The sequence below is a fragment of the Pan paniscus genome, chromosome 20 (assembly GCF_029289425.2).
Source record: "Pan paniscus chromosome 20, NHGRI_mPanPan1-v2.0_pri, whole genome shotgun sequence".
In the NCBI taxonomy this organism is placed as follows: domain Eukaryota; kingdom Metazoa; phylum Chordata; class Mammalia; order Primates; family Hominidae; genus Pan; species Pan paniscus.
In genome coordinates, this window is record NC_073269.2 from 13,977,608 (window position 1) to 14,000,854 (window position 23,247).

A 23,247-nucleotide genomic window follows, 5' to 3' on the forward strand; every position below is an offset into this window, starting at 1 on the left:
GAGGCCCCTCGTGGCCTCCGTTTCCAGACCAAGCTGTGAGAAACTGTCCTTCCTCCTCCTCTGAGTAAATGAACAGACATCTGAGCACCCAGTTCATTATAGATCTCCTCTTCCGCAAGCCTCAGTTCATCTTGCACACGAGGGCTGTTTGGTGAAAAAGCCCCAACTTCCTGCCCCCGGAGGCAACCAGAGTAAAATAAGTTCTGGGTGGGTTTGGGCAGCCCTGGGTCCAGGTATGAACAATCTTGAAACTTCCCTGTAGGGAAGAGAGGCTGGCTCCCTTAAGCCCGCAACAACACACAGAAACACCAAGCTGGATGCCAGCCCTTCCCTGAGCCCAGGGTCTTTTCTCTGGGCAGTAATGTCCAGGCTAATCTCCTAAAATGACCAACAGTTCTTGAAAGTCCCCTTTGGACCCAGGAACATGCCTCCCACAACCCTCCCACACTGCGTTTCTGCTTCCAGTCCTTCCCTCGGTATCTCCCCATCATGCAGCCCAGATACATGCAGCTCACAGGAAAGGACCCAGATACGCCTGGTGGCTCCCTGCCTCCTAGTCCATGCCTACTCCGTCCCCGCTGCCGGGAACGCCCTTCTCTTTTGCTCCTAACTGTGCCTGTAAAATTCCAACCCTGTACAATTCAGATGCCACCCTGCAGTTTAAGACCCCCGCCCCCACCGCCGCCACCCTCACCCCATCAATGCCTCTTAGCAAAGTTCCTGCTCAGCCCTGTACCCCGACTGACTGGACGCCCCAGTCTCTCTCGCCCACCAGATCGGAGCTCCCGGAACCCTGTGGCGGCGACTTGCTCATTTCTGTCCCTGAGAGCTGGGCACAGATACTGGGACTGGAGGTGCCGCTAAAACCCCCTCAGGGAGTGAGTGTGTGAGTGAGTCGGTGATGGAAGGCATCCTTGGGTGTTTCCACACCCATCTCGGCAGATACTCAATTCACAATACAGCAGTTTTGTGAACTCGCCCACGTCAGTCTGGTAAATGCAGATTCATTGGGTCGGGTTGGAGGAGGCATTTACAGAAAAGCAAAAGCAAAAGCAAAAGAAGACCTCCTGGCTGTCCCTGCTGGGGCTTAGGAAGCACAAGTCACCTGTCATACCGGCCTCTCTCCCATAGGAATCCGTCCAGCTCCTCAATGAGCCCCAGCCCAGTCCCACTTACCTGGCCAGCAGGTGAGGAGGAGGCTCACGGCCAGCGCTAGCAGGGGCCTGCATCGGTGCCCTGGGTGTGCAGGGCCCTCCCGGCCCATCCTCCTGCCCGCCCAGGCTGTGCTCCTCACCCCCCGAGAGAGTCCCTGAGACTGAACCCAGCCCAGTCTGGCCCCAGCTGCAGGGAGGGTGGTGAGGACACACCTTGCTGAGCTTCTCAAGAGGGGCAGGGCTTGCCCTAGAGGGAAGCAGTGGGTGCCTTCCTGGCAAAGGTCAGCTGGCATGATTCAGTGCACTCAGTGACTGACACCTGCAGGCTGATACCTTCCGAGAGCAGCGGCCCGAGGGAGCCCCCACCGCAGACAGAGCCTGACTCCAGAGTCTGTTGCCAAACTGGGGGTCCCTCTGGGCTTGAAGGAAAACAGGGACCCCAGGCATAGACCTGTTCCGTTCTCCAAAGCCCCCAGGTTCTACCTGACCCCCTCCTGCGCAGGGACTGGCACCGCCAGACTGGAGCTGGGTGGACCCTCCTCGGGGGAGGCACAGCTGCCTCTGGAGGGTTTTGGAATGTTCAGGAGTGTACGCAAGGCTGCATTCCCAAGCAGGAACTCCCTGGCTGCCAGGGGAGCTGAGGGCTGGCTTTCTCGTACCCTTCCAAAGCCCCACAGAGCCACACCCGCTATACTCCTGCCGTGCTCTGAGTCCTCCAAAACCACCTCGGGGCTGCAGTCCCTCACTCCCCGGTCAAGCTCTTCAGCTGCCCTTGACAGCAGCAGAGAGGCAAGGAAGGGGCTGGTGTGGGGTACAGGGAGGGGATTGGGGGTTCTTCCTCCTCCTCACCAGCCCTGCAATCTCCACCAGCTTCTTCTCACCCCAGGCCTGGGTGATGACAATAGTCATTTCAGAAGTAGGCTCTTGCCCCTCAAATCGGCCCAGCACAGATTGCAGAGTGATCTTTTTTAAGTACCATGCCCCTCAAGACACCCCCCTGCTGTACCCCTTTGTCCAGGCACTCAAGAGACCCCCACCCCTCTAGCCTCTAACAGTCAGAGGAAGTGGGTTTATCATCACCCATCTTTTTTTTTTTTTTGAGATGGAGTCTCGCTCTGTCACCCAGGCTGGAGTGCAATGACGTGATCTTGGCTCACTGCAACCGCCACCTCCCAGGTTCAAGAGATTCTCCTGCCTCAGTCTCCCGAGTAGCTGGGATTATAGGTGTGCGCCACCACACCCAGCTAATTTTTGTGTTTTTAGTAGAGATCGGTTTTTGCCATGTTGGCCAGTCTGGTTTCGAACTCCTAACCTTAAGTGATCCACCTGCCTCGGCCTCCCAAAGCTCTGGGATTACAGGCATGAGCCACCGTGCCCGGCCTGTCATCACCCATCTTCAAGATAAGGAGACACCTGCAGGTGCCCAGTGTGAAGGAGGCAGACAGTGGATTTGGACCTCAGCGTGCCAGACACCCCCACGGGGCCACCCACTTCTCCTGGGTCTTGTACCTGGAGCCAAACTCCATGACCCTGTGGCTGGGCTCATGGCCCAGGCAAGTCTGTCAGCAACCCCTGGGGCTTATGCTCTGTGCAATTTCCTATTAACCATTTCTCTTCTCTCCTTGCTCTGTAGCCCTTCCTCTCAGCATAGACGTACCTTGAACCCCAGGAAACACCCTGGGCAGGCAATCTGGCCAAAACAGATAAATGAACAAGTACAGGTGATCAAGCTGGAAATGAGAGGTAGGTGGGAGATGCCAAACCCAGACTGGGAGGGGGCAGGGAATCAGGGAAGTCTTCCTGGAGGAGGTGGCATGTGCATCAAGATGGAAAGAGAGGCTGGAGTCCTCCAGACCAGGGGAGATGGAGAGAAGGGAAGGGAAGGGAGTTTCCCAGGGAGAAGACAGTGGCTGGAAGCAACAGAAAGGGAGGCAGGAAGGGGAAAGTTGAGCCTAAGTTTTGTCCAAACTCCCACCCTAGTTCTCTCTCAAGGTACCCGTCCCTCACTTAAGAAAAATCATCGCAGAGAAACAGAAGGCAAGCCAGTGAGTTTTCTGGGCAATCACTGTATTCCATTTCCCCTACCTCAGAGATGGGAAAACTGGGCCCCTAAAAAGAGTATCACCTATAATCGCAGCACTTTGCGAGGTCGAGGAGGGTGGATTACCTGAGGTCAGGAGTTTGAGACCAGCCCGGTCAACATGGTGAAACCCCGTCTCTACTAAAAATACAAAATTAGCTGGGCATGGCGGTGCACGCCTGCGATCCCAGCTACTTGGGAGGCTGAGGCAGGAGAATCGCTTGAACCCAGGAGGTGGAGGTTGCAGTGAGCGGAGATCGCGCCATTGCACTCCAGCCTGGGAGACAATAGCAAAACTCCATTTAAAAAAAAAAAAGAGAGAGCACCAGAATCTGCAAGATCAGCAACAGAACTGGAAACAGGCCCCAGGACTCTGGACTCCACAACCAGTGCTCTTCCCGAGTAAGCAGTGCAAATCCTCTTTCTCTAGCACACAGCAGCAAGTATCCCCAAGCGCCATGGTACATCATGCCTTAGGTCCAGGGGTCGCCCGTTCTTACAAGGAGTGCATCTGGGAAAATGGGTTTAGATTCCAGATAGGTCATCATAGCTCCTGGTTTTTGTTTCGTTTTGTTTTTTGTTTTGTTTGTTTTTGTTTTTGTTTTGTTTTTTGGGGATGGAGTCTCGCTCTGTCACCCAGGCTAAAGTGCAATGGCGTGATCGCGGCTCACTGCAACCTCCACCTCCCGGGTTAAGCGATTCTCCTGCCTCAGCCTCCCAAGTAGCTAGGATTACGGGCATGCACCACCATGCCTGGCTAATTTTGTATTTTTTTTTTAGTAGAGACAGGCTTTCACCATGTTGGCCAGGCTGGTCTCGAACTCCTGACCTTAAGTGATCCACCCACCTCGGCCTCCCAAAGTGCTGGGATTACCGGCATGAGCCACTGTGCCTGGCCCTGTTGTCCTAAATGAATAACCCAGGGACAGAAAATCAAATGCTGCATGTTCTCACTTATAAGTGTGAGGTAAACAACGGGTAGGTATGGATGTAAAGATGGGAACAAGAGACACTGGAGGGTACTACAGGTGGGAGGCAGGAGGCGGGGCTAGGGCTGAAAACCCACCTATTGAGTACTATGCATAGTATCTGGGAGACAGGTGCATTCGTACCCCAAACCTCAGCGTCATAGAATATACCCATGTAACAAACCTGAACATAATTTGTACCTCCTGAATCTAAAATAAAAGTGGAAATTATAAATAAATAAATAAATAAATGTTTTTAAAGTATGTTTTAAAAAATTAGGCCGGGTGCAATGGCTCACGCCTATAATCACAGCACTTTGGGAGGCCAAGGTGGGTGGATTGCTTGAGGCAAGGAGCTCGAGACCAGCCTGGCCATCAGGGTAAAACCTCATCTCTACTAAAAATGCAAAAAAATTAGCCAGGCGTGGTGGTGCACGCCTGTAATCCCAGCTACTCGGGAGGCTGAGGCAGGAGAATCGCTTGAACCTAGGAGGGAGAGGTTGCAGTGAGCAAGATCCAGCCTGGGCAACAGAGTGAGACTCTGTCTCAAAAAAATAAAATAAAATAAAATAGCCTCTGACTGTTGGTGGTAATGTAAATTAGTTCAGCCCCTATGGAAAACAGTATGAAGATTTCCCAAAGAACGAAACATAGAACTACCATTCAACCCAGCAATCCCACTACTACCCAAAGGGAAAAAAATCTGCCCAAAGGAAAAGAAATTGTTTTATCTAAAATACACTTGCACCTGTACGTTTATTGCAGTACTATACACAAAAGCAAAGTTGTGGAATAAGTGTCCATCAATGGATGAATGAATAAAGTAAATGTGGTAAGTATACGCCATGGAATACTATACACCCATAAAAAGGAATGAAATCATGTCCTTTGCAGCAACATGGTGGAGATGGAGGTCATTATCCTAAGTGAAAATAACTCAGAAACAGGATGTAAAATACCATGTGTTCTCACTTAAAAGTGGGAGCTAAACAATGAGTATACATGGACACAAAGATGGAAATAATAGACACTGGGAACTCCAAAAAAAGGGAGGGTAGGAGGAAGAGTGAGGGTTGAAAATTTACCTATTGGCCAGGTGCGGTGGCTCATGCCTGTAATCCCAGTACTTTGGGAGGCCAAGGCAGGTGGATCACCTGAAGTCAGGAGTTCGATACCAGCCTGGCCAACATGGTGAAACCCCATCTCTACTAAAACTACTAAAATTAGCCAGGCATGGTGGCGCATTCCTGTAGTCCCAGAACTTGGGAGACTAACGCAGGAGAATCGCTTGAACCCGGGAGACGGAGGTTGCAGTGAGCCGAGATCACACCATTGCACTCCAGCCTGGGCAACAAGAGCAAAACTCTGTCTCAAAAAAATTTTTTTAAAAATTAAAAACGTGGATGATGAAATAATTTGTACAACACACCCCCGTGACATGAGTTCACCTTTGTAACAAACCTTCCCATGTACCCTTGAACCTAAAATAAAAGTTTTTTAAAAAAGGAACTGGGGGAGAAGTGTACAGATTTCTGGGTGCTCTCTTCTCAAAGGTCTGCCTGCCCCTCTGTGGGAAAATGGAGAGGACCACAGCAGAATCAAAGAAGAAGCAAGGCAACCTCTGTCTCCTGCTATCCCCAGACTGACCTGGCCTGAGCCAGCTTTGCTTATGTGATAACATCGCTAGGGGCAAAGAAGAGACGTCAGGGCTGGGTGGTGCTGGCCGAGCGAGACAGAGGGCTGAGGGACGCTGCTGAGTAGAGAAGAGGGAGAGAGATCAGTGGCAGAGACACAGGAGGCAGGGTCAGAGAGCAGGAGGAGAAACCCACAGTTATCACTAAACAGCAAGGTGCAGTGGGGTTTGTTTGTCTGGGCTTTTTTTTTTTTTTTGAGACGGAGTCTTGCTCTGTCACCCAGGTTGGAGTGCGGTGGTGACATCTCGGCTCACTGCAACCTCTGCCTCCTGGATTCAAGCGATTCTCCTGCCTCAGCCTCCCGAGTAGCTGGGGTTACAGGCACCTGCCACCATGTCCAGCTCACTTTTGTATTTTTAGTAGAGACGGGGTTTCCCCATGTTGGCCAGGCTGGTCTTGAACTCCCGTCCTCAAGTGATCCACCTGCCTCAGCCTCCCAAAGTGTTGGGATTACAGGCGTGAGCCACCGCACCCGGCCAGGGAGTGGATTTCAATGGCACGGGAGAGTCTCCCAGGGCAAACATCATGGAAAAGGTGGAACTAAAGGAAACTCAGAAAAGCAGTTGGCATTTCTTAATAAGATGGGGTTTCCACGTAGGAGAACAGACCAGCCTGGATTGTCAGGCTTAGAAGTCACAGGGGACACTGGGCATGGTGGCTTATGCCTGTAATCCCAGCACTTTGGGAAGCCGAGCCTAGAGGATTGCTTGAGCCCAAGAGTTTGAGACCAGCCTGGGCAACATAATGAGACTCCATATCTACAAAAAATAAAATACAAAAATTAGCCAGGCGTGGTGGTGCTCACCTGTAGTCTCAGCTACTCAGGAGCCTGAGGTGGCAGGATGGCCTGAGCCTGGGAGGTGGAGACTGCAGTAAGCCAAGATCACACCTCTGCACTCCATCCAGCCTAGGTGACAGAGTGAGACCTTGTCTCAAAAAAAAAAAAAAAAAAAAAGCCAGGCATGGTGGCTCATGCCTGTAATCCCAGCACTTTGGGAGGCCGAGATGGGAGGATTGCTTGAGGCAAGGAGTTCGAGACCAGTCTGGGCAATATAGTGAGACCCCATCTCTCTAAAAAAAAAAAAAAACAAACCACAAGGGAATGACAGGGGAGCTGGAGGTAGTCTAGGTTCAAATCCCCACAGTAGAAGAAATGAACATGACCCTAAAAGTGTTTACCAAGAACTTAGTGTTTGCCAGGCATCCATCCGCGAAACCAGAAGAAAGGACACTGACATTAAATCACAGCATCCACAAATGACGTGAGTTCAATATTTTCTCTGAGCCACGCCCTTCCCAGAAGTGAATGGCTCTTCATTCTCGAGGTTTCTCTGTGAAGTGGTGCGTTTCATTGACCCATTTTACAGTGGGGGAAACTGAGGCACAAAGAAATTACATAACTCACACAAGATTGCACAGCTGGGCCCTGTATGTTTCCATTTGCAATGTGTTCAAGGACAGGCAAGAGGAATTGAGGGGAAAGAAGCCAAAAGAGTGTTCTGAGGTGGAGCGTGATGTCTCATGCCTGTAATCCCAGCACTTTGGAAGGCTAAGGCGGGCAGATCACGAGGTCAGGAGTTCGATACCAGCCTGGCCAACATAGTGAAATCCCATCCCTACTAAAAATACAAAAAAAAAAAAAAATTAGCTGGGCATGATGGTGTGCACCTGTAATCCCAGCTACCCAGGAGGCTGAGGCAGGAGAATTGCTTGAACCCGGGAGGCGGAGGCTGCAGTGAGCCAAGATTGCACCATTGCACTCCAGCCTGGGAAACAGTGCAAGACTCCACCTCAAAAAAAAAAAAAAAAAAAAGGGTGTTCTGAGGATGGGGGCACTGTCTGTCTGGAAAAGGGGTTTGAAGGAGCTTTCTACAGCAGTGGTTTTCTTTTCTTTCTTTTTTTTTTTTTGAGACGGAGTCTCACTCTGTCGCTCAGGCTGGAGGCAGTGGCGTGATCGCAGCTCACTGCAAGCTCTGCCTCCTGGGTTCAAGTGATTCTCCTGCCTCAGCCTCCCCAGTAGCTGGGACTACTGGCGCCTGCCACCACACCTGGCTAATTTTTTGTATTTTTAGTAGAGACAGGGTTTCAGCGTGTTAGCCAGGATGGTCTTGATGTCCTGACCTCGTGATCTGCCCGCCTCGGCCTCCCAAAGTCCTGGGATTACAGGCGTAAGCCACCGCGCCCGGCCAGCAGTGGTTTTCAAGTGAGGGCAATTGTGCCTCCCAGCTGCCATTTGGCAACGTCTGAAGATGTTGTTTTAACTGAGAGAGAAGGGGTGCTACTGGTGTCTAATAGGTGGAGGCCAGAGATGCGGCTAAACATCCTACAACACACAGGACAGCCCCTTACAACAAAGTATTACCCAGCTTCTAATGTCAAAAGCGCCAAGGCTGAGAAATCCTGTTCTAGAAAAAAGGGGCCGCAGGTGGCTTATGTCTGTAATCCCAGGACTTTGGGAGGCTGAGGCAAGAGGATCACTTGAGCTCAGGAGTTCGAGACCAGCCTGGGCAACATAGTGAGATGTCCCCACTAAAAATAAAAAAAAAAAAATTAGCCAGGAGTGGTGGTGCACATCTGTCGTGCCAGCTACCCTGGAGGCTGAGACATGAGGACTGCTTGAGCCCAGGAGGTTGAGGCTGAAGTTAGCCATGACTGCCTCACTGTACTCCAGCCTGGGTGCTAGTATGAGACTCCGTTTCAAAAAATAAAATTAAAATTAAAAAAAAAATAGAGGAAGGGAACATTTTACATCGTGGTGTGCAATGGTTACACATATGTAAAAATTCATTGACACGCACTTAAGATTCAGGCATTTTGTGCACACTTTACTTGTGTCTGTTACATTGCAACAAAAACTTGTTTTTTTTTTTTTTGAGACGAAGTCTTGCTCTGTCACCCAGGCTGGAGTGCAGTGGGCCAGTCTCGGCTCACTGCAACCTCTGCCTCCCAGGTTTAAGTGATTCTCCTGTCTCAACCTCCTGAGTAGCTGGGATTACAAGCGTGTGCCACTATGCCTGGCTAGTGTGTGTGTGTGTGTGTGTGTGTGTGTGTTAGTAGAGATGGGGTTTCACCACGTTGGCCAGGCTGGTCTTGAACTCCTGACCTTAAGTGATCCACCCGACTCAGCCTCCCAGAGTGCTGGGATTATAGGCGTGAGCCACAGTGCTCGACCCCTTCTAAGTAATGACTCGGCCCACTGCCTCACCTCTGTTCATGCCCTCATCCTCTCTCTCTGCCTGCCTTCCCGAAATAGCTTCTTTACTCATATTCATCTTCTACCACCAGCTCCACCCTCCTCCAGTTCCCCTCCGCCCGCCCAGCCAACAGAGTGACCTTTCAAAAATGCAACACCGGCCATGCCCCGCCCCGGTCCGAATTCTTCAGTGCCTTCTCACCGCCCTCGGGACCAAGTCCAAACGCTGCAGCCTGGCGTTGAAGGCCCACCTTGAGCCGGGACCTGGCCTGCATTGGACTAACGTATGACTTCGCTTCTCACCCCCAAGCCTTTGCCTCGGCCTTTCCCTGTGCCGGAATTACCCTCCCTCCCTTTACCTGATTCTGTGTCCCCTAATTCTCTCCAGGCCTCCCCTACCTCCCTCCCCAGACAGAAAGCAGAGCTCCCCGCCCTGTTCCCAAAGCACCTTGTAACTTCCTTGTAAAATCGTTTGACCACAGGATCGCGTATCTGTGTTTTCATCTCTTATAACTCTCTCTAGTGTGTGAATATGACGAGGGTACCTGACTATGATAGGTGTGTCACACAGACAAAAAAAAAAAAAAGCTTGTTGAATGATTTATTCATATATTGACCATTCACCAGGCACCAAGCGCTGGGGATAAAGAGAAGGAACAAGGCCGGGCGCGGTGGCTCAGGCCTGTAATCCCAACACTTTGGGAGGCCAAGGGGGGCAGATCACCTGAGGTCAGCAGATCGAGACCAGCCTGGCCAGCATGGTGAAACCCTGTCTCTACTAAAGACACAAAAAATTAGCCGGGCGTGGTGGCGCATGCCTGTAATCCCAGCTACTTGGGAGGCTGAGGCAGGAGAATCACTTGAACCTGGAAGGCAGAGGTTGCAGTGAGCCGAGATCAGCCCACTGCACTCCAGACTGGGTGACAGAGCAAGGCTCTCAAAAAAAAAAAAAAAAGAAGAAGAGAAGAACAAGGCCAGGTGTGGCGGCTCATGCTTGTAATCCCAACACTTTGGGAGGTTGAGACTGGAGGATTGCTTGAGCCCGGGAGGAGTTCAAGACCAGCGTGGGCAACATAGTGAGACCCCATTTCTACAAAAAAAAAAAAAATTTTTTAATTAGGTGGGGCGGGCATAGCAGCATGGAGCCCGGCTGCCGCAGCACCTCTGCTCCACGATCTGTGGGCATCCTCTTCACTGTGTCCATTGGATGTTTGCCTCCCAGACTGAGGGGGAGCTCAGAATGACCCAAATTCTCGAAAAAAGTTTCCTCACCGGGCGCGGTGGCTCACGCCTGTAATTCCAACACTTTGGGAGGCGAAGTCGGGTGAATCACGAGGTCAGGAGTTCAAGACCAGCCTGGCCAACATGGTGAAACCCCGTCTTTACTAAAAATACAAAAATTAGCCAGGCATGGTGGCGGGCACCTGTAATCCCAGCTACTCGGGAGGGTGAGACAGAATCGCTTGAGCTTGGGAGGCAGAGGTTGCAGTGAGCCGAGATGGTGCCACTGCACTCCAGCCTGGGTGACAGAGTGAGACAACATCAAAAAAAAAAAAAAAAAGGAAAAAAAGAAAAAAGAAAAGTTTCCTCGAGCTACAGCTATCAAAGTCACTGACTTTTCAAGAGGTTGTGGGGTCATGTATGAAATTAAAATTGAATCAGAAGAAGTTAAGGAGAAGAGAACTATTCAGCAGCACCAAATAGTGAATCAGTCACTACAAGAAGAAATCAAAGGGATGCATGGATTGCGGATATTTACCTCTGTCCCCAAACGCTGAGCACACCCTGGCTGCATAGATGCTGCTGCTTAAGACCTTGGATGAACTTGACTGACACCATTCTTCCCTAGGCATTTACCAAAAAATTTGTATATTTTGCTCATATACATTTCCATATTATAATTATAGAAGATGTATAATCTATTTAGATGTTAATTAAAGGAAACAACGAAAAAAAAATTAGCCAGGTTTTGTGGTGTGTGCCTGTAGTCCCAGCTACTCGGAAGGCTGAGGTGGGAGGATTGCTTGAGTCCAGGAAATGAAGGTTGCAGTGATCCGAGATCGCACCACTGCACGCCAGCCTGGGCAACAGAGCAAGACCTTGTCTCAAAGGAAAAAAAGAGAAAAGGAGAGAGAGAGAGAGAGGAGAACAAGATTCAGGAGGCTGATGCTAGAGGATCTCTTTGAGGCCAGGAGTTCAAGACCAGACTGGGCAGCATAGTGAGACCCCATCTCTAAACAAATAAAAAACTTAGCCAGGTGTGGTGGCACCAGCCTGAAGTCCTAGCTATTTGGGAGGCTGAGACAGGAGAATTATTTAAGCCCAGGAGTTCAAGACCAGCCTGGGCAACATAGTGAGATCCTGTCTCTACAAAATAAAAAAATAAAAAATTTAGACAGGCACGGTGTTACCTGTAGTCCCAGCTACTTGAGAGGCTGAGAAAGGAGGATCACTTGTGCCCAGGAGTTGGAAGCTGCAGTGAGCTATGATCACACCACTGCACTCCAGCCTAGGTGACAGGGCAAGACCCCATCTCTTAAAACAAAACAAACAAAAAGAGAGAGATGAACAAAGCAGATGCCGTGTATTTTCTGTACCCCTTTGTTTTGTTTTCATTTTTGTTTTGAGATGGAGTCTCGCTCCGTCGCCCAGGCTGGAGTGCAGTGGTGCGATTGCAGCTCACTGCAACCTCCAGCTCCTGGGTTCAAGCTATTCTCCTGCCTCAGCCTCACTCCACTTCCCAGGTGTGACAACCAAAATGTCTCCAGATATTGCCAACTGTCCCCTGGGGACAAAATCTCTCCTAATTGAGAACCACTGATTGATGTCAATACCAAAGAGTCTTTTTTTTTTTTTTTTTTTTTTTTTTTTGAGACAGGGTCTCACTCTGCCCTCCAAGCTACAGTGCAGTGGCATGATCTCGGCTCACTGCAACCTCCGCCTCCTGGGTTCAAGCAATTCTCCTGCCTCAGCCTCCCGAGTAGCTGGGATTACAGGCACCCGCCACCACGCCCAGGTAATTTTTTGTGTGTTTAGTAGAGACAGGGTTTCACCATGTTGGCCAGGCTGGTCTCAAACTCCTGACCTCAGGTGGTCTGCCCTCTTCAGCCTCCCAAAGTGCTGGGATTACAAGCATGAGCCACTGTGCCCGGCCAAAAGAGTCTAGACTAAAGAAAAGTCCAGTTATCAAGAAGAGACATGACTTCAAGTATAGTCCGGTGGCTAAAAGCTATGGCTCTCAGAACAGTTTATTGAGCACTTAAGATGTGTGGATTTTCGTGAGTATAAATTATACCTCCATATAAAGGAAAAATAGAGGAGGATAGTATTCTATATCTTTCTGTGGTGATGCTGATGTTCTATATCTTAGTAGGGATTTGGGTTAGACAGATGTTTGCATTTGTCCAAACTTAGCCAACGTACACTTGAGGTCTGTGCATTTAATTGAGTATAAACTTGACCTCAAAAGATAAAATTCTATACGTGAATACTGTCCTCTAGTTAATGCTCTGCGTGAAGAACTTTTTGTTTACTTTTATATTTATTTATTTATTTATTTTTAGAGACAAGGTCTTGCTATGTTGCCCAGGCTGTGGCGTGCAGTGGCACAATCGTAGTTCACTGCACCCTTGACCTCCTGGGCTCAAGCAATCCTCCCATCTCAGCCTCCTAAGTAGCTGGGACTACAAGCATGCACTACCACGCCCAGCTAATTTTTTACTTTTTTGTAGAAATAAGGTCTCACTCCATTGCCCAGCCTAATCTGGAACTACTCTCCTCCTCCTTCGCCACCGCCGCCTCTTCCTCCTCCTCCTTCTCCTTCTTCTCCTTCCTCTTCTTCTTCTCCTTCTCCTCCTCCTTCTTTTCTTTCTTTCTTCTTTCTCTTTCTTTCTTCTTTATTTCTTTCTGTCTCTCTCTTTTTCTTTCTTTCTCTCTTTCTCTCTCTTTCTGAAACCTCTTCCTCTTCTTCCTTCTTCCTTCCTTCCTCGTCCTCCTCCTTCTTCTTTCTTCTTTTGTGAGACAGGGTCTCCCTCTGTCACCCGGGCTCTGAGTGCAGTGACACAATCATAGTTCGCTGCATCCTTGACCTCCTGGGCTCAAGTGATCCTCCCACCTTGACCCCCACCCAAAGTGCTGGGATTACAGGCATGAGCCACTGCACCTGGCCTGCAAAATTATTTCTATGTTTGAATTTTTTATGATAAGATTTTGGGGGAAATCCCTTGCATTTTTGCATGTTACTGCATACAAATTCTAATTTCACCTTCAAAAGGTGAAAATAAGAGTATACATGGCTTTGAAGTCAGATTCACCTGAGTTCAAATCCCCGAAGGGCTTCCCTTCTCACATGGCTATGCCCTTCCTTCTTCTGACCTGCTTTCTGTCCCATCAACCTGGGCTAATGATTTATTGAGGTGGGGTTTTAAGCACAAGCTAGGGAATCAGACACACTGGGTTTAAATCAAAGACCATTATTCTCAGTGAATTAATGCAAAACAGAAGACCAAATACCACGTGTTTTCACCTCTAAGGAGCTAAACACTGAGTACACACAGACATAAAGATGGGAATGATAGGCCGGGCGCAGTGGCTCACACCTGTAATCCCAGCACTTTGGGAGGCCAAGGCCAGTGGATCACAAAGTCAGGAGTTTGAGACCAGCCTGGCCAACATGGTGAAACACCGTCTCTACTAAAAATATAAAACTTAGCTGGTTGTGGTGGCGGGTGCCTGTAATCCCAGCTACTCAGGAGGCTGAGGCAGGAGAACTGCTTGAACTCGGGAGGTGGAGCTTGCAGTGAGCTGAGATGGTACACTGCACTCCAGCCTGGGCGACAGAGGAGACTCCATCTCAAAAAAAAAAAAAAAGAAAAGAAAGAAACAAAAATGACAACTCCACCAGTTCCCAGGTGTGCCTTCTTGGGCAGTGACTTCAGTGTTTTGTGCATTTGAAATGGGTAATGACAGCACCTACTTTGCAGCATTGCTGTGAGGCTGAAATGAGGACTCCCGGTGCCCTTCCAGCAAAGCTGGTGAAGTGGCATCAAGCATGTTTATCTGTGAGAGGGTGCGAGACACCTGCAGTCACCCTGGGGGAGACTTTGAGAGACTTCAGAAAAGCAGGAGTGGGGCAGGGCCAAGGAAATATTTTCTTGCAATTATTTGCAATTACTAAATCTGTTTGCTTTTATCCTCCCCAGGCAATGGAACCTGAAAAACAGAGGTTTCAAAGGCACATCTGGGCTGGCACGGTGGCTCATGCCTGTAATCCCAGCACTTTGGAAAGCCGAGGTGGGAGGATCAGTAGAACCCAGAAGTTTGAGACCAGCCTGGGCAACACAGCAAGACCCCCATCTCTACAGAAAGTTAAAAAATTAGCCGGGCGGCCGGGTGCGGTGGCTCACACCTGTAATTTCAGCACTTTGGGAGGCCAAGGCGGGTGGATCACAAGGTCAGGAGTTTGAGACCAGCCTGGCCAACATGGCAAAACCCTGTCTCTACTAAAAATACAAAAATTAGCTGAGTGTGGTGGTGTGCACCTGTAAACCCAGCTTCTCGGGAGGCTGAGGCAGCAGAATCACTTGAACCCAGGAGGTGGAGGTTGCATTGAGCCAAGATCATGCCACTGCACTCCAGCCTGGGCGACAGAGTGAGACTCTGTCTCAAAGAAAAAAAAAAAAAAATTAGCCAAGCATGTTGGTGCACACCTGTAGTATCAGCTACTCACGAGGCTGAGGTGGGAAGATTGTTTGAGCCTAAGAGTTCAAGGCTGCAGTGAGCCATTACCATGCCTCACTTCAGCCTGGGTGACGGGGCAAGATCTTGTCCAAAAAAAATTTTTTTTTTTTTTTAAAAAGCACACCTGCTCTTTCCTGATTGTAAATCTTAAAAGCAGGATTAAGATGCCCGCCAGGACTTGCTGTGGGGTCTCCAGCCCTCAGCTCAATCCCCTATTATACTTATTAAGTCCATCTCTCCATATTTACTGAATTATGTAAAGGGTAGAGGCAAAGATAATTATGGTCTCAAGTATGGGTGACTCTGAAGCCAGAAGCCCCATGGGTTGAATTGTGTCCCCCTGAAAAATAGACGTTGATGTCCTAATGCCCAGTACCTCTCAGAATGTGACCTTATTTAGAAATATTGGAAATGAGGCTACCAGGGTGGGCTCTAATCCAATAGGACTGGTGTCCCCTTAAAAAGGGGAAATTTGAGGCCGGGTGTGGTGGCTCCCGCCTGTAATCCCAGCACTTTAGGAGGCCGAGGTGGGTGGATCACGAGGTCAGGAGTTACAGACCAGCCTGGCCAACATGGTGAAACCCCATCTCTACTAAAAATACAAAAATTAGCCAGGCATGGTGGTACGTGCCTATAGTCCCAGCTACTTGGGGAGGGGGCTGAGGCAGGAGAATCGCTTGAACCCGGGAGGCGGAGGTTGCAGTGAGCCAAGACCATGCCATTGCACTCCAGCCTGGGTGACAGAGTGAGACTCCATCTCAAAAAAAAAAAAGGTTGGGGAGGAAATTTGGGCACCAAGACAGACATACACAGAGATAAGCCCATATGAAGATGACGGCAAAGATTGGAGTGAGGTATCCACAAGCCAAGGAACCTCGAAGATTGTCAGCAAATAAGGCCGGGCGTGGTGGATCACACCTGTAATCTCAGCATTTTGGGAGGCCGAGGCGGGAGGATGGCTCGAGGCCAGGAGTTCCAGACCAGCCTGGCTGACATGGCAATACCCCATCTCTACTAAAAATACAAAAATTAGCTGGGCATCATGGTGGGCACCTGCAATTCCACCTACTGGGAAGGCTGAGGCAGGAGAATCATTTGAACCTGGGAGGCAGAGGTTGCAGTGAGCCAAGATCGCGCCACTGCACTCCAGCTGGGCAACAGAGTGAGATTCTGTCTCAAAAAAAAAAAAAAAAAATTAGCAAACAACCAGACGCTGGGAGAGAGACATAGGACAGATTCTTCCCTCCACAGCCCCAGAAGGAACCAACCCTGTCCACACCTTGATCTCGGACTTCGGGCTTCCAAAACGGTGAGACACCAAATTTCTGTTGTTGAAGTCACCTAGTCTGTGGTACTTTGTCACTGCAGCCCTAGGAAATTAAAACACGCTGTAAATAGCAGTAAAGGAGCTGGTAGTGGGGCGGGAGAAGAGGGGGCAATGATTCAGTTCACAATGTCAGATTTTTGCCAGGGGCTGACAGGTACCAGGGAAAGTGTCAGGTATGAGGACGTGACAGTGACTGAGGGTTACAGCCCCTGCCCCCAGGGGGCTCAGAGTGACACTGCCGAGGTGGGTGATGAATAAGACATAGGTCCATGCCCCTTAGGTGACAACAGTGGGTTGGACCCACAAGGAGGGAGTTGACTCTAATCTGGGGCTCCATGCAACCTGAGGTTGGATGCCTAAAAGATGGGTAGTGTTGGCCAGGTGCAGTGGCTCATGCCTGTAATCTCAGCACTTTGGGAGGCCAAGGAGAGGACATCACTTGAGCTCAGGAGTTTGAGACCAGCCTGGCCAACACGGTGAAACTCCGTCTCTACTAAAAATACAAAACTTAGCCAGGCGTGGTGGCGCGTGCCTGTAATCCCAGCTACTCAGAAGGCTGAGGCAGGAGAATCACTTGAGCCCAGGAGGTGAAGCTTGCAGTGAGCTGAGGTCTCGCCACTGCACTCCTGCCTGGGCAACAGAGCAAGACTCTGTCTCACAAAATTTTAAAAATAGGCCGGGCCTGGTGGCTCACGCCTGTAATCCCAACACTTTGGGAGGCTGAGGCGGGCAGATGACTTGAGGTCAGGAGTTTGAGACCAGCCTGACCAACATGGAGAAAGCCTGTCTCTACTAAAAATACAAAATTAGCCAGGCGTGATGGTGCATGCCTGTAATCCCAGCTACTCTGGAGTCTGAGGCAGGAAAATCGCTTGAGCCCCGGGAGGCCGAGGTTGCAGTGAGCTGAGATCATGCCATTGCACTCCAGCCTGGGCAACAAGAGCGAAACTCCGTCTCAAAAAAAATAAATAAATAAAAATAAGAAATAAAGAAATAAATTACCCAGTCTCAGGTATTTCTTTACAGCAATGCAAGAATGGCCTAATATGCCTTGCCTCCAGTGTGGGCTGAACCTAATGACTCAGTTCTAAGGAACAGAAACCGGCAAAAGCAATGGTGTGTCACTTTTGTGATGAGGTTACAAAAGACTGCGATTTCCATCTCACTGCACTCTATCTAGCTCCTTCTTGGCTTGCATGCTTTGAAAAAACAAGTGGCCACCTGGGAGAAAGCCACGTGGCAATGACACTGAGGGTTTTGTTTTGTTTTGTTTTGTTTTATTTTGTTTTGTTTTGTTTGAGACAGAGTCTCGCTCTGTCGCCCAGGCTGGAGTGCAGTGGTGCGATCTCCGCTCACTGCAACCTCCACCTCCCAGGTTCAAGTGATTCTTCTGCCCCAGCTCCCGAATAGCTGAGACCACAGGCACGTGCCACCACATCCGGCTAATTTTTTCTTTTTGTTTGTATGTTTGTTTGTTTTTGAGATGGAGTTTTGCTCTTGTTGCCCAGACTGGAGTGCAATGGCTTGATCTCGGCTCACTGCAACCTCCCCCTCCTGGGTTCAAGCGATTCTCCTGCCTCAGCCTCCCGAGTAGCTGGGATTACAGGCATGCACCACCATGCTCAGTAATTTTGTATTTCTAATAGAGGTGGGGTTTCTCCATGTTGGTCAGGCTGGTCTCAAACTCCCAACCTCAGGTGATCCACCCGTCTCGGCCTCCCAAAGTGCTGGGATTACAGGCCTGAGCCATCACACCCGGCTGACACTGAGGGCCTGAATCTAATAGCCACTGGGACTAAATCCTGCCAACAGTGAGCTTAGATGTCAGTCCTCCCCTAGCTGATCCTTACAGTGAGGACAGCCTTGGATGACATCTGGATACCAGCCTAGGAGAGACCTTGAGGCAGAAAACCCAGCCCAGAGTCCAGGCCCACTGGAACTGTAGATAATAAATGTTGTTTTGAGCCCATTCATTTTGGAGTAATTTGTTACACGATGATAGCTGATACAAATGCCACACACCAACTGACTCATGTCCACTTCATTGACTTCCCTGTTTTTGTGGAGGATGGAGGCCTTCACTTTTCCAAATAAATTTTTTTTATTTTTACTTATTATTATTATTATTTTGAGATGGAGTCTCGCACTGTCACCCGGGCTAGAACGCATGGGCGCAATCTCGGCTCACTGCAACCTCCGCCTCCTAGGTTCAAGTGATTCTCCTGCCTCAGCCTCCTGAGTAGCTGGGATTACAGGTGTGTGCCACCACGCCTGGCTAATTTTGTATTTTTAGTAGAGATGGGGTTTCACCATGTTGGACAGGCTGGTCTTGAACTCCTTACCTCGTGATCCACCCACCTCAGCCTCCCAAAGTGCTGGGATTACAGGCGTGAGTCATCGTGCCTGGCCTTCTTTTTTTTTCAATTGTTTTTTCTTTTATAGAGGTGAGGTCTTGCTGTGTTGGCCAGGCTGGTCTCGAACTCTTGGCCTCAAGCAATCCTCCCACCTCAGCCTCCCAAAGTGTAGGATTACAGGCGTGCACCACTGAGCCCGAACTCCAAATGAATTTTTGTTGCCTATGTGAAGTCACTTCAAAGAGGCTCTTATTGACCTCTGCAACAGAATCAAAGAAGTTGGACTTTTCTGTTTGGATTTCATAATAGTAAGTGAACCTGCCACTGGGCATTGCTTTTGTTTTTGTTTTTTGAGACAGGGTCTCCCTCTGTCACCCAGGCTGGAGTGCAGTGGTGTTATCATAGCTCAATGCAACCTCGACCTCCCAGGCTTAAGCCATCCTCCCACCTCAGCCTCGCGAGTAGCTGGGACTACAGGTGCACACCACCATGCCTGGCTAATTTTTGTATTTTTTGAAGAGATGGAGTTTTGCCATGTTGGCTAGGCTGGTCTCCAACTCCTGGGCTGAAGCAAATCCTCCTGCCTCGCCCTCCTGAAGTGCTGGGATTATGGATGTGAGCCACCACACTCCACCTGGACTTCTTAACTAATATCTAGAAGAGAGCTGTTACTTCGGAAAAAACCCTCAAGCTTTTTTTTTTTTTTTTTTTTTTTTGAGGCAGAGTCTCGCTCTGTCACCTAGGCTGAAGTGCAGTGGTGCGATCTTGGCTCACTGCAACCTCCGCCTCCCAGGTTCAAGCGATTCTCCTGCCTCAGCCTCCTGAATAGCTGGGACTACAGGCACACACCACCACACCGAACTAATTTTTGTATTTTTAGTAGAGACGGAGTTTCACCATGTTGGCCAGGCTGGTCTCGAACTCCTGACCTCAGGTGATCTGCCTGCCTAGGCCTCCCAAAGTGCTGGGATTACAGGTATGAGCCAGTGCGCCTGGCAAAAATCCACAAACTATTTCAAGGAGAGGGGAAACCAAGATGTTCTGAGTGAGTAGAGGAAGAAGGTGAGGATGGAGCTGAGCTGGACCCTGGATGAGGGCATTTCAGGAAAATCTGAACCCCAAAAAATGACCCCGCTGGACACACTCTCCCCAATGCTGCAGACACTGCAATAACCAAATATCTAGCTAGTCATGTGAAATCTTCAGAGTTAACAAAAATTCCCTAAGATGTTGACAATTTAATTAAAACACTTCTAATCTACTTTTTAAAAAAAAGGTTAACTGACACATATTGTATATATTTACAGAGTACAATGTGATATTTCGATCCGTGAACACATTGGAGACAGATTAAATCAAGCTAATTTTTGTTTTTGTTTTTGTTTTTCTTTTTGTTTGAGAAGGCGCTCCGCTCTGTCACCCAGGCTGCAGTGCAGGGCCGCGATCTCGGCTCACTGCAACCTCCGCCTCCCGGGTTCAAGAGATTCTCCTCCTTTAGCCTCCTGAGTAGCTGGGATTACAGGCATGCGCTACCACGCCTGGCTAATTTTTTTGTACTTTTGGTAGAGACGGGATTTTGCCATGTTGGCCTGTCTGGTCTCGAACTCCTGACCTCAGATGATCCGCCCACCTTGGCCTCCCAAAGTGCTGAGATTAACAGGCGTAAACCATCGTGCCCAGCCATAAATCAAGCTAATTAACATATCTATCACATCACCTACTTAGCACTTTTTGCGGGGACGAGAATGTTTAAAATAGGCTTTATTAGGCTGGACGAGGTGGCTCATGCCTGTAATCCCAGCGCTTTGTGGGGCTGAGGTGGGTGGATAGCTTGAGCCCAGGAGTTTGAGACAAGCTAGGGAAACACGGCGAAACCCCATCTCTACAAAAAATACAAAAATTAGCCCAGCATGGTAGCTCACGCCTGTAATCCCAGCACTTTGGGAGGCCAAGGCAGGTGGATCACCTGAGGTCGGGAGTTCAAGAACAGCCTGACCAACATGGAGAAACCCTGTCTCTACTAAAAATACAAAATTAGCCAGGCGTGGTGGTGCATACCTGTAATTCCAGCTACTCAGGAGGCTGAGGCAGGAGAATCGCTTGAACCCAGGAGGCAGAGGTTGCAGTGACCGAGATTGCGCCATTGCACTCCAGCCTGGGCAATAAGAATGAAACTCCAACTCAAAAAAACAAAAATACAAAAATTAGCCAGGTCTGGTGGCATGCACCTGTAGTCTCAGCTACTCAGGAGGCTGAGGCAGCAGGATCACCTGAACCAGGGAGGGAGAGGTAGCAGTGAGCTATGATCACACCACTGCACACCAGCTTGGGGGACAGAGTGAGACCCTGTCTCAAAAAAAAAAGGCTTTGTTAGCAATGTTTAAATATACATGATTGCTAACTATGGCCATCATCCCATGCAGTAGATCATTAAAGTGTGTTACTATTGACTATTATTTAAAAGACAGGCCGGGCACGGTGGCTCACGCCTGTAATCCCAGCACTTTGGGAGGCCGAGGCGGGCGGATCACGAGGTCAGGAGATCGAGACCATCCTGGCTAACACGGTGAAACCCCACCTCTACTAAAAATACAAAAAAATAGCTGGGCGTGGTGGCGGGCGCCTGTAGTCCCAGCTACTCCGGAGGCTGAGGCAGGAGAATGGCGTGAACCCGGGAGGCGGAGCTTGCAGTGAACCGAGATCACGCCACTGCACTCCAGCCTGGGTAACAGAGAGACTCCGTCTCAAAAAAAAAAAAAAAGACAAAAAATATTTAATAACAGATGTTGATGAAAATGCTGAGAAAAGGGAACGCTTGTACACTGCTGGTCGGAGTGTAAATTAGTTCGACCTCTATGGAAAACAGTATGAACATTTCTCAAATAGGCCGGGCGCGGTGGCTCACGCCTGTAATCCCAGCACTTTGGGAAGCCGAGGCGGGCAGATCATGAGGTCAGGAGATTGAGACCATCCTGGCTAACACGATGAAACCCTGTCTCTACTAAGAATACAAAAAATTAGCCAGGCATGGTGGCGGGCACCTGTAGTCCCAGCTACTCGGGAGGCTGAGGCAGGAGAATGGCGTGAACCTGGGAGGCGGAGCTTGCAGTAAGCCGAGATCGCGCCCCTGCACTCCAGCCTGGGCGACAGAGTGAGATTCTGTCTCAAAAAAAAAAAAAAAAAAAAAAAAAAAAAAATCAAATAACTAAACAATAGAACTGTCATTTGATCCAGCAATCCTACTACTGGGCATATACTCAAAAAAAAAAAAAAAAAAAGTAATCAATATATCAGAAAGACTCCTGGCTGGGCATGGTGGCTAAGCATGTAATCCCAGCACTTTGGGAGGCCGAGGTGGACAGATCATTTGAGGTCAGGAGTTTGAGACTAGCCTGGCCAACATGGTGAAATCCCATCTCTAATATAAAATACAAAAATTAGCCAGGTGTGGAGGCAGGTGCCTGTAATCCCAGCTACTCAGAAGACAGAGGCACAAGAATTGCTTGAACCCGGGAGATGGAGGTTGCAGTGAGCTGAGATCACGCCATGCACTCCAGCCTGGGTGATAGAGCAAGACTCTGTCTCAAAACAGACAAACAAACAAACAGATACCTGCACTTGTAGGTTTATCACAGCACTACTCGCGATAGCAAAGATAAGAAATCAGCCTAAATGTCCATCCACAGAGGATTGGCTAAAGAAAATGTGGTACATATACACAGCGCAATACCACACAGCCATAAAAAAAAAGTCTTTGAGCCGTGAAATCATGTCTTTTGCTGCAACAGGGATGGAACTGGAGGTCATTATCTTAAGTGAAACAGGTCAGACACACAGTCAAATATTGCATGTTCTTACTCATACGTGGGTGCTAAAAAATGTGTTCATGTGGATGTAGAGAGTGGAATGACAGAGCAGATGCGGTAGGGTGATGAGAAATTACTTAATGGCTATGATGTACCTTATTGGGGTGATGGATACCCCAAAAGCCCTGACTTCACCACTATACAATTTATGCATGTAACAAAATTACATACCCTCTCTAGATTTATTTATGTATTTACTTATTGAGACAGAGTTTCACTCTCCTTGCCCAGGCTGGAGTGCAATGGCATGATCTTGGCTCACTGCAACCTCCACCTGTAATTCCAGCACTTTGGGAGGCCGAGGGGAGCAGATCACCTGAGGTTGGGCGTTTGGGACCAGCCTGACCAACATGGAGAAACCCCATTTCTACCAAAAATACAAAATTAGCCAGGCATGGTCATGCATGCCAGTAATCCCAGCTATTCGGGAGGCTGAGGCAGGAGAAACGCTTCAACCCGGAAGGCAGAGGTTGCGGTGAGCCAAGATCTCACCATTGTACTCCAGCCTAGGCAACAAGAGTGAAACTCTGTCTCAAAAAAAAAAAAAAAAAAAAAGAGATGGGGTCTTGCTATGTTGCCCAGGCTAGAGTGCAGTGGCTATCCACAAGCAATCATCACAAACTACAGCCTCTGACTTCTGAGCTCAAGTGATTCTCCCACCTCAGCCTCCAAAGTAGCTAAGACTACAGGCACATGCCACGACCTGCAGCTGCACAGACTTTTTTACAACCTTTATCTTCTTGATTTTCTGCCTTGGCAAGGGCAGAAGCCCTGACCACATTGTTTACTGTACATCCCATGGTGTTTGACACAGGCGTTACCACCCAGCAGGTGCTCAATAAATATTTGCCAAACAAGCGAAGGAATGAATG

At 49.1% G+C, this 23,247-nt stretch overlaps 1 protein-coding gene across 2 annotated transcripts in view; it reads right to left on the minus strand.

The window, feature by feature from the left end:
- MUC16 (mucin 16, cell surface associated) overlaps positions 1 to 23,247 on the minus strand; it is a 239,107-nt gene that overhangs the window by 180,110 nt on the left and 35,750 nt on the right. The window contains exon 1 of one of the 2 annotated variants that reach the window (XM_055102885.2): positions 1,177 to 2,512. The exons of the other annotated variant lie outside the window; for it this stretch is intronic. Within the exon in view, the coding sequence (XP_054958860.2) occupies positions 1,177 to 1,447 (271 nt within the window). The 5' untranslated portion in view covers positions 1,448 to 2,512. Of the gene's footprint in view, positions 1 to 1,176; positions 2,513 to 23,247 lie in introns of those variants that run through there. 2 annotated transcript variants of the gene reach the window in all.